The sequence below is a fragment of the Mastomys coucha genome, unplaced genomic scaffold, assembly GCF_008632895.1.
Source record: "Mastomys coucha isolate ucsf_1 unplaced genomic scaffold, UCSF_Mcou_1 pScaffold21, whole genome shotgun sequence".
In the NCBI taxonomy this organism is placed as follows: Eukaryota; Metazoa; Chordata; class Mammalia; order Rodentia; family Muridae; genus Mastomys; species Mastomys coucha.
The window spans coordinates 25,077,269-25,089,259 of NW_022196904.1; the positions used below are offsets into that span (position 1 = coordinate 25,077,269).

General features: G+C 42.2%; 1 protein-coding gene across 1 annotated transcript; it reads left to right on the plus strand.

Annotated features, from left to right (window-relative positions):
- The first annotated feature begins 740 nt into the window (after positions 1–740).
- Positions 741–2,195, plus strand: LOC116100458 (major allergen I polypeptide chain 1-like). Its single transcript, XM_031384278.1, has 3 exons — positions 741–801; positions 923–1,110; positions 1,884–2,195. Exons 1-3 carry the CDS (start codon positions 741–743, stop codon positions 1,911–1,913), a joined length of 279 nt encoding a protein of 92 aa, XP_031240138.1. The 3' UTR covers positions 1,914–2,195.
- The last annotated feature ends 9,796 nt before the right edge of the window (positions 2,196–11,991 follow it).

The following is an 11,991-nucleotide window of genomic DNA, read 5'->3' on the forward strand; positions in this document are numbered from 1 at the left end:
CAACAAACAAACAAAACAGAAAACCTCAACCAGGGGTTTAAGGGGTCAAGTTTTGGTAGATGTGACAGTGCTTGCCTTTAATTCCAACACACACAAGGGAGAGAGGCACAAAGACCTCTGTGAGTTCAAGGCTTACCTGGTCTACATATTTCCCAGACAGCCTGGGTTGTATAGAGAGACCCTATCTCAAAAACCCAACCAACAACAAAAACGTCAAGTTGATGGATGCCTACAACAGCAGGAGAAGCTTGGGTTGAAGAGACTTGTTCAAGAGAAGCCACAAAGCAAATGGAAGATAGGGGCAGGACACAGACAGGGCAGGGGTCACATGGTCAGTGGTCTGAAATCTGGCTTGTCTAGACACTGACTGTGAGTAAGTCTCTTAACTAAACATTGAGGTTCCCATTGTGACAGGGGAACACAGACCTCACTCTGGAGGTCTGATTGAGTAACCATTGGACTCTACCCCTAGTCATCTTTTCCTTTGACTGTCAAATGACAAGTGACCTTAAGATGATCACTAAGAATGGGACCAGGCTGAGCCAGGTTGTTGACCAGGATTTTATCCTCTTGCCAAAATACACATCTCCCCATAGCACAAACATAGCCCCAGGAAGTTCCAAGATGTGTTCTGGGAAGGGCCTGGAGGGGCTCAGACATGGCCCCTCCCTGCCCACTGAGCAGACCAGGGCAGGTATAAAAGGGGACCAGGCTGGTTAGGAGTACCTGCCACCATTACCATGAAGCTCGCTGGTGCTGTCTTGCTGCTTGGGGCTGCCCTGCTCCTGACTTCAGGGGGAGGTGGGTATTACTGGGGGAAGGGGGTCAGGGATGCAGGCTCTCCAGATCTCACACCCTCTATCCCCTGAGATGTGCTGATGCCTGTATTTCAAGGGAGGGTCACTTTGTCTTTGTGTTCCAGATTGTGGCATTTGCCCAGCTATAAAACAGGATGTTTATCTATTTCTTCACGGGACCCCAAAAGAATATTTTGAGTATGTGAAAAAATACAAAGATGACCCTGCCATAGTGGAAAATACTGAAAAACTCAAGCAATGTGTCGATAGCACATTGACAGAGGAAGACAAGGCACACGCATTCGCTTTCATCGTGAGTCTCTAAGTGCTGGGCTAGGGGCAAGGCTTGTGCTCCTCCTCCTACCACTGAAACTTCTCTGTGAATCCAGAAACGTGACACACCTGATTGAGGATGAGAGGAGGAAGGGGCAGGAAGGGACCCTCAGGCTGCCTGAGCTGGGTCTGGCTGCTCAGCTCAGCCAAGTCACACTAGATCCCTGCCCGAATTTGGCCTCCATCAGCCTTCCTGACACAGCCTCCCAAGTCTAGCCTGGCATTCTTCTCCAGCCTGGGTCTTTTTTCCTAACTTTACAAGCCTACTACCCTAGCCCCCAAACAGTCATATGTTTTCCTGTTCTCTGCACCTCCAAGGCCACTGTGTGGCTGCCAGGCCTGGGGCATTCGAGGTTAGAGTTAAAGTGAACCCCTTCTTGTTGCTAGAACTGGTGGGATAAGTCATTGCCTCAGCTGCAGATATCTGAGGGTCATCCTCATCATGTGAGAGGAGTCAGTTCCCTTGTGGGGCCCCAGCTGTCCATAGGCTCACAGGGAGTGCTGTCAGCTCCTCCCCTTACTGTCAGGCTTGTGCCTATGGTGTCTCACAGGGTAGATCCTCCCATCTGCCTGGATGGGAGGCTCTTTGCAAAGCTTGTCTCAACAGATTGGAGATAAGGCTCCCTGGTCCTGGTCAGACCCAAGAGCAATTGCAAACCAGCTACAGGTCCTTTCATAAGGTATTCCCACATGTGGTCAGGAGGGCATGAGGTCTCATTTACTCTGAGGGCTTGCTTGACTATCTCTTTGCAGGAAAAAATAGAAGCCAGCCCAGCATGTTGATGGATATGTCTTTGCTCTCAAGGAAGCCACTTGCCTGCTCACCAGCATAGATGCAACAAGCCCTACCCCTTCCCTCCAGGTGTCTAAGAACAGGAATCCAACATTAAAGGCCTTACAATTAACAGAGGAGCCTGGGTTTTTGGATTCGAGGTTGGGTCTGATTGGGTTGAAGGATATCGCAGGGAAAACCAGTGGGACTTTGAAGTGCCATCGCTCAATTGTGGTGCTTCCAAAATACCTTTGCATAGAGAATGCTAAGAGACCATAGTCACTATACCAAAGTATCTGTCACTCTCATGGGACAGGGTCCACAGGGCACAACATGACTTCCCAGGTTGAAATCCTCAGGAACATGGAACTGAATAGGGCCAGTGACACCAAGGGTCTGTTGAGGACAACATAGGCTCTAAATAGCAGAATCTGTCCCTGTTCCCCAGTGTTTGGGACATGAGACAGTTGTGCAGTGTCTGTGTGTCACAGTGTATCCCATCTAGAAAACAAAAGAAAGTATCTATTTCCAAGGCTGTCATGAGTCTTCCCACCTCTCACAGTGAACAGAAGTTCAGCCTGGAAATCAGTATGGGATCTAGCCAGAACCAGAACTCAGTCTATCCTAATGCCAACTACTCACCTCTGAACCTAGTTAATTCTCTACTGGCTGTTACATGGAGTGGGGACCCAGGGTTCTAGATGTTTAAGGCATTTACTGTTTCTCTGCTCTGTATACATGGCAGGAAGTCCTTTCCCACACCAGTCACCAAATAGTTACCTTATGGCCAGTCCTAAGGCCATGTGCCTTACTGCTCCATTAACGAGCCATGGTTCCCAGGCTTCCCACCACAAGGCATAACCAGAAGAATATATAAAAGTTCCTCATGATGCAGAGGACCATGGAAGGCCCAGCAGGTTTATGCTCTCTAATTATAGAGTACCCACTGAAAAGAGTAAAGTGTATTTATTCATTTTCATAAGGCTGTAAAAAGATGATAATCATGGCTGAGTAATAAAGGAAAACTAACCATTTTTAAAGCTCCAGGTCCAATGTCCTGCAACCTCATTTATTAGCTCTGTAGAGGACCTCCACACCAGCAGAGAGACAGAAAATAGCATGAGTCACATGGCCAAGTCAGTGTGTGTGTTGTCTCCAGCACTCAATCAGTCTATAGCATTTGTCCTTTCCCATGGCCACACCCAAGAGACCTAATCACCTTTCCAGTTGTCTCCTGCTTCTCTATCACATCATAACTTGAGACTCTATGATGGGAACTAAGTTTCCAGCACAGGAGTTCTTAGAGGACATCAAGGAACCAGATACAAACCAAACAGCACATTAGGAGGCCATCTTGCATAGACTGAGGCCTGATGTCTGTGACCCAGATCTGCAACTCACTAGTGTCTAGCCAGAGCTTGCTTCTGAAGGATGCCTCCTGCCTTCTGGGAGCTAAGGGTGGTCTAGGGACTATGAAGATGCTGTGACCAAGTCTCCTTGCTACACACATGAGTCACAGGAGGGAGTTCAACCATGCTTCAACAATAAATTCCCTTACTATAGAGTTCTGTGACTCTAGAAAACCCTGACTAATACAGAAGTTTTCCATCTTATAAGTCTCTTTGGACTGGAAACCAAACTGCAATGGAGTGCTATAAGTTCCCATCTGCCATCTAAAAGAATGGTATGTAATAAGTCATGAGGACCACATAGCCAAAAAAATTCATTGGCTTCCATGAAGAGATTCATGTCTGGGCAGTTCTCATGGGGGACCAGCTTTTTAATCACTTTTTGTTATTCTTCTGGGTCTCTTCTTCCTCACTTTCCCTGTCAACAGCCAAGATTTTCAGGAGGTCTTCCATGATCAAATTCCTTTATTACTACTGAAGGAATTCACAGCTTTTCATTTCAGCCTGTAGTCCAACAATGGTCAAGAGCAACTGTGAATGGAAGTCCAAGGATCTAGCAGTTGCTCAGTCCCACAAGGAAAGCAGGCAAAGAAGAAAGAAAGTGAATCTTACATCTTCCAATGTCCTTATATAGGTCTCCAGCAGAAGATATGGCCCAGATTAAAGATGTGTGCCACCACACCTTTAATCCCAGATGACCTTGAACTCATGGCCACTATGCCTCAAGATCTCCATACCAAGATCCAAGAAACTTGTATCTCTCAGCATCCAGATTAGGATCAAAGCTGAGCCTTCCAATTCTGGATTGTAGTTCATTATACATATAGTCAAGGTGGCAACCAGGAATAGCCACGAAAGACCATAATAAAAATCCTGTTAGAAAAATTCTGAAAGTAATTCTATTGCAGGAGTTTTGGGCTGCAACACTTAGTGCTCCCAGCTGGGTGTATGCATACACCCACCCAGGAGCTATCTGGATCCTCAAATGGACACACACACTCACACACACACACACACACACACACACACACACACACACACACACACCAGTTAATTTTAAAATACCTTGGCTATTTTAAAGGTTGGGCACTCCTAAACTTTCCCCTGGCACCCCAGGCCCAAAACTGGTTGGCTTTATTTCCTGCTGCTACTGCATCCCCTTCTTCTTTCAGTCCTGGTGATTCTTTCTGTGTCCTATCTGCACAACTCTAAGTATCCCATCTCCTGTCCAGCCATTGAATGCTGCTATCTTTATTGATAGATCAAAAACCAATAGGAGACAAGGACCTTCAGGATCTGGACAAGCAGATTCAGAGCATTAGGACCAATCTTCAACAAACCACTTTTAATGTCCAATTAAAAAAAACTCTTCTCTCAGATATAAATTGAGTATAACCACAACAATTATATAAATCATAGACTATGATATACAATTAACATACAATTCATCATATTTCTCAGTTAGATAAAGTATTCCATCATCATTCCTAACTTTAAAAGTTTACAATTCTATACCTAAATTATGTTTTTATTTTAACCTGTAATAACATGTGAAAACCATGTTTTTAAGTCTATATCATATCTTTAATGTTAAACAACTTAAGTTTGCTTATGGGATTTTTTAGTCTTCAAACCCTGTCAGAAATCCAAGAATGAATTAAACATTACCTGGGTATACAGGAAGCACTGAACACAGCTTCTCAATCTTAAACAATTGTAGAAACAGCTGACTACCTGGACACTCTCCTAATTTCTTGTAATGTTGGAGCATGTGTCTTCAACCATCTGGCCCAGGATCATCTGACAGACCTTTGTAAAGCAGAATTATGAAGGATTGCTTACCCTGTCTTGGCAGAGCTATCAGTCAACTATTCCACATAGTGTGTTCTTTTCCCAGAAAGTATTTTTCTCTGCAGATGAAATAGGCAATTTCTCCTCTGTGGCTATCTTGTCATGATAAACAACCTCACCTGGAGGTAAAGATGCTCAATTTTTCTTTGAAGGAGAATGGAGAAATTGTGAGAAGCAGACATGTCTCGATGTCAAATGATCTTTAATAATGAAATAACATTAAATGTCACATTCTGTGGATTTCTGATGGTTTTTGAGTACTATCTGTCTATGTAAAATATATTTGAACTGTTAAACCTTAGCTAATCTTAACCACTTTAATTTGAGTAAATTGAAAGCACTTTAATATAATTAAATTAGAATCTAACCTAACCATGAGTTTACTATCTGGCCCTTAACTGTATCACTTAATCATCTTGTTCTTAAATGATTTCCATAGGCACAGTGCCTACTACCTAAGAGTCACAATATCAATTTCTAATGTTGTATCGATATGCAGATTCAAACCAATGAAAACTTTAATTTTCATTTTTAATTATATCAATATATAAATTCTATACCAATGTAAGAGATCATAACTTCAATTTTACACCAATTACAAAGAATTCTACCAATGTAAGATTGTGGCTACACAATGATTTGTTCAAAAATAAATTTAGTAATCCATCTTATCTGTTTCCTCCCTGTTCAAAATTATGGCCATTCCCAAATTATCCCTTAAAATGACAATCTATCTGTAATTTGTACTATAATCATTAACAGACACTCAAACCCAGGGAAGTGGGACGATGACTCTCCATGGCTTCTTCCTGCTGAATAGGAATGATGAGAAATTTTTTAAAGGGGGAGGCAAGGAGTAGGGAAATTACAAAATTGGTTAGACTTAAGAAAGCTAGCTTTAGCATCTATTATTCAGTTTCTGTATCCTTAGAAGTCTAAGTGCTTGACTAAAGTTCTGAATGGATCCATCTATAAGGCTGGATGAGGCAAGATCATTAGGAATCAGTAGCAATTGCTGAGTTGTTCTGGAAGCAAGTGTGTGGACAGCATCAGGAAACAGGGGGCTATAACAGCAGGTCAGTTCAGCATCTCTGAAGATGAATCTTGCCAAAGCTGTACATTCTGTAATATATGAATCTCACAACTGAAATTTTAGTACCATTAAGATATTTGTATGGATTGTTCAGGGTGCACAGATCATTTAAGGATGAAATTTTGCCCCTTGTTTGAGCAGATAAAAGACAACTGTCTTTTTTATAATTACTTTTATCAATAACCAATTGTAATAAATCTTCACTCATGCCGTATGAAGGATGGTATGAGGAATCTTAAGGATTCCATAACCAATAAGATTTATTGCCTCATTTTAGCAGAAGTTTTGGCTAGAGACATTTTTATGTCTAAACTAGTTACTGTGCTGTTCCTATGGTAAGGAGTCAGGAGATGAATTTACCTGACTCGCTTGATTTTCTTGAATTTTTGGAGATTTTCAGGTGGCCCTTTCTTGTCATATCTGATCCATATCACTCTGGAAGGGATCCAGAGCCTGTTCTCCTTTCCTGTCAACACAAATGCAGAGCCTCTCTCCCAAAGTAGCATATCCTTGGTCCAGTAACCAGAAATCATTAAAGGAATAACTTGACCTCTTTTCCAGGAGAATTTTAATATAAACACCAAACTCATAACCACAATCATTTTGCTAACTAAAAAAATTTAAAGCAAGTAATCTAAACAAATATTAACCACTGAGACAGTGCTTCTTCACCACCTCTTTCTTTTTGACTTGTAGTTTATGTTCAAATGTCAAAATATTTTATGCATCTATGTATAAGTAAATCCTCCTTATTATGGAGATTAATATCTCTGTGGATATATATTGTAGTATGTCCCTTTTTCAATATAGAATTCTCAAAGCCTAAGTTTTTACTGTCTGAAATAGGCTAGGCTTCCTATCCCCTGCTTCTGATCTAATTTTTTAAGATTGAGTGTTTCAAGATTTTATACATCCATGTATACTTAATCCTCCCTACTATGGAGATTATTATCTCTGTGTCTATCATCTGGCTCTCTGGCTCTCATCTTAAGCTCTTTGTATCAGTTTTGAACCACAGGAGGACATCCCCATATGGTTCAGGCAAAGTCTGTATGTTCCCTTCTATCCATAGAAACAATTAAATCAGATTTATAAATCTCTATCCTTCATCTGGTGGCTGGAGGCAGGCAGCGTAATTGTCCACTTCTTATTGTCTCCTCCTTGAAGGCAGCCCAGAGTAAATCCCTGCTGGCATCTGTGTTCCTTAGATCAAGTTTAGCGAGCTAAAACCATGTGACTCAGCTCTGTTCCCTGAGACTCTAATTCTCCCCCCTCCTAGACTCATATCATTTGCGTTTGTGTATTCCATCTTAGAATCCCTAAATTATTTAATAGTGGGTTCTCACCCAACACTTTAGGGCAATCTGTCATGAGAGTTTTTGGCTGCACCATTTTGTTCTCCCGCCTGGGCTCACACAAGCAACCGCCCAGGAGCTATCTGGATCTACTAATGGAAAGCATACAGGCACTCGTGTGTGCTCGTGTGTGCGTGTGTGGTGTTAAAATTAACACCAGTTAATTTTAAAATACCTAGGTTACCTCAAAGGCTGAGCACTCCTAAACTTTCCCCTGCTACCACAGTCCCACTCAAAAACTCACATGGCTGTTTGGCATTATCTCCTGCTGCTACTGCATCCCTTTCTCCTTCCCCCAGTCCTTGAGATCCTCCATATCTTCTACCTGGGCAACTCTAAGTGTTCCCACAGTGTGCCCAACCATTGGCTGCTGGTTATTGATAAATCAAAACTAATTGGAAACAAAGACCTTCAGCATCTTGACATGCAGATTCAAAGCATTAGCACCAATTGCCAACAAATCCTTGTGTTTTCCAATCAAAATCAGAAATCAGAAAAAGAGTCTAAAAGATCAGTGTTCTCTCTTCAGACAGACTTCTTGGGATATCTGCTAGAAAACATTCTAAAAGACCTGTATCAGATCTTTTAGTAAATCCTATTAGAAAAAAAAATTTAAAAAAAAAAAAAAAAGCTTTGAAAATTTCTTAAAAAGCTGTTTGCTCTCCATGGATTTTCTGACTAAAATCAGAAATCCTGTTAGGAAAAGTTCTTGAAGAGCTCTTTTTGCTCTACCATGCTCCACAGAACAGAAGCAATGAGGCCAAGAAATGAAGGGATAGAATCTACAAGACTGTAAGCCAAAAAAAGTTGGTTTTTCTTGTTACTTTGTCAAAGTGATAGAAAGATAATAAGGATTCTGGGACCCTCCCTGATAGGTGCTGGGGTTCTAGAAGGGCTTCTCAATCCTCTCAGAAGAGCAGCCATAGGTCCTTAAATCACCTTCTAATTCTCCTGTCCATAAGATTTTAACACAACTCTAACCTAATACACAATGATGTACAGAACATCAGACATACATATTTTCAAATTAAAACATCCCATGAATATCATAACAGAAGGCAGTCACATCTGTACAGACTTTTTTATTTTTAAACAGAGATATTTTTGTCTTTGTGGCACTGGAAATTGAACGGAGGGCTTCCATGTGCTAAATGAAGTTAGGAGTTGCATTCTCCAGCAGCGAATAGAAACCATGACTTGGAGACGACTGCACTTTGCAGGTCCACTAAGAAGTACAGCACCATGCAAGAACCAACAGGAGAACCTAGAAATGGTACAAACTACACACAGTTTTACAGCTCAATTGTAGGCACTGGGATGGCACCACCTGAGAGAGAGTGTGGCACAGCATGAGAAGCTGTCTCTACCATGCCCCTGAAGTCATAGCCATGACTCCAGTGGGGGACTGAGAAGAGATGATCCAGGCCTCAGGGTCCACTCTGCAGCAGTGACTGGCCACTAGAACACTGTAAAAACTAAGACTATATCTTCATTTTCTATAAAGGAAACAACAAGTCAAGTGGTGATAATGTATTTTTGTTGTTCTCAGCACTTGGGGAGCAGAGGCAGGTGGATCTCTGTGATTTCAAGAATAGCCTCATCTACAAAGCAAATTTCAGGACAGCAAGTGATACACAGAGAAATGCTGTCTCTAAAAAGGGGGAGGGGGAGCAACACTTTGGTAAATTGTTCTTTTGTTAAAATACCTTCTCAGCATTGACATGAAATACACACACGCATGTGCGTGTGTGTGTGTGTGTGTGTGTGTGTGTGTGTGTGTGTGTGTGTCAGAACAGTCTAAGAATGGATTCCTTATGAGTGAGTATGAGAAAATCCCAGAAAAAAAAACCAGGACAAAAAGAGTCTTATGACCTCATTTTCTTCAAAACCATGGATTGACTTGTTCTTGGAGTGCGCTTTCGTCCCCATCTCAGGTGTAGCAGATGTGAATAAATTTACTTTAGATTGTTCATTACAACTGGCAATTCTTACTTGTTTATGTGCCTCTATGGAAAACTGTGTTTTAGCACCATACAGCCCACCCCTGTTGTTTGTGCACAATGCTCATCATTCATCTTAACCCTGGTAAATTATCCGATGCTCTGAATAAAGTTGACTATTGCATGAGACTTCTGTCTACCTCATTTATAGGCTCCATTCTCTGAGGTCCCACTGTCTTTAGAGAAGTATACAATTTACAAGCCTAGGTACGCCCTTTACCCCAGCACTCAGGAGGCAGAAGTATGGGGATCTGAGTTTGAGGGCAGCTGGGTCTCCTGAAGGAGTTCCAGGCCAGTCAGGGATATATAGTGTTACCTGTCTCAAACAAAACAACAACAACAATGACACATCTTAATTTGGAGCCTTAAGAGAGAAATCACCAATAATTAAGTCATTTTTCATGCCCAGAAGAAAACCAAAGGCTACTTCTGTGTGACACCCACCCCTTTTGCAATGAATAGGGAAAAGAATGCAAAAAAACTTAACCAAAACCACAAAATCTAAGATTTCTGCCATCAATACCCTTCCTAAAGAGCACAGAAATAATTTCTAAGTAAAAGAGAGACAAAAGCTTCTCATTCTCAAGAAGTCATTTTCATCCACTAGGGAATCATGGGAAGGCTTAAAACAGGGGCTATGAACAACTAGCAGGCATGCACACTGCTGTCAGTCAACTGAATGTTCTGAGATGGGTGAGGTGCCAGGCATGAGGAAAGAGGGCTCTGATCTGACATTACATCTCTTTTCCAAGTTAACATTCAAGGAAATACTTCCACTGCCACAACAAATTTGAAGAGGAAATGATTTGGCTTAAAGCTAACCTTGGCTGAAGACCAATGTAGGTCCTATATGAGTGTGCCATGCAAGGTAGAGCTGTGTGAATGAGAAGCTCACTCCTGGAAAAGGTCTTTCTAGGATACTTTGCTCACCAGGACAAGAGGAGCTACCAGCCTCATTCAACCTGAAGCAGTGTTAAAAGAAGACCAACTTGGGACTAACCCAAGGAATCAACCCCCTAATATGTGGTCCAGGTGGGGTGCCTTTGTGTCTGATAAATTGAGGTGGCTGATGGTGTCATAGTTAGCTTCAACTGTCAATTTGACACATTCCAGATTCACTTAGGAAGAAGGGTCATCAGTGAAGAAATTTTCTCCACCTTTGTTCGGTGGGGCATTTCCTTAATTGACAATTGATGTGGGAGGGCCCAGGCTACTGTGGGTGGTGCCATCCAACCGTGTGGTCTTCGGGTGTATAGAAAAGAAAGTTGAACAAGCCAATGGGAGCAATCCAGCAGGCTGTGTTCCTCTGTGGTCTCTACTTGAATTCCTGCCCTGGATTCCTTAGTGATGGAAGATTGTAACCTCCAAGCAGAAATGAATGCCTTACTCCCCAACTGGGTTTAATTCATGTTTTATCAAAGCAACAGAATGGGAAACTAACCCAGGTGAACTCAGGGTATAATTACACAAGGGCATTTTCTCCCAACCAATTAAAAATGAGAATCCTGTGCTCATACTAGTATGAAGCAGTTGTGACATCAGGCAGCACATGAAAAGACTGAACCTGCCTGCCACTAACCCTGTCTGAAGTCTCTCTGGAAGACTTGGTTAGGGATATTTGCTGACTCTCACATGCATGTCCCAGTTTATCAATATGTTTTGGAAAATGTGTCCATTCAGAAGTTGTTTGTGCCACATGTACTCAGGAGAGGATCTTTGTGGGCTTGTTGTAAAGGAGATTCTTGTTCAAGTAGCCTTCATTAGGCAGCATGACCTGGATGTGATGAGCTTGGTCCATCATGAAAGCCTGGGAACAGAACTTGGTGATCCTGTAAACCTCCAGTGTCTTTCCTGAATAATAAAAGTCTCCCTCTTCATCAGAACTGTCGGCTTTTCTGAGGCTGCCTTTCATAGGCCAAGGATTTTTCTTGGGGATCCAATGAAGAGAGGATGCAACATGCATAGCAAGGAGAACAGAATATCCACAACCACACACTTGCAGAACATGATGTTCTTGTGAGCACAGACCACATCCTTCACAGAGTGCTGGTGGGAAAAAATGGCTGATTATCTCCATTCTGTACATCTAAATGTCCAGCTGGTAGGTAGAGGCCTGAGCTTCCAGAATTGTCATCTGCCCTCCTTTACAGGGCTTCAAGGTTGTAATGCTAGCTGGTTGGTCAGTGAAAATGTAGTACTTTTCTCTGTGTTCTTTCATGAAGTATTGCTAGGAATCATGAGAACCCTGAGATTAACATCCTGCCCGACAATCACAAGGATGAAAACCCTGAGATTAACATCTTGCCTTGTTGAGAACCATGAGAGCCCTGAGATAAATATCCTGCCCCAGCTAATTGAGAACCAGGAGATTAACATCCTGC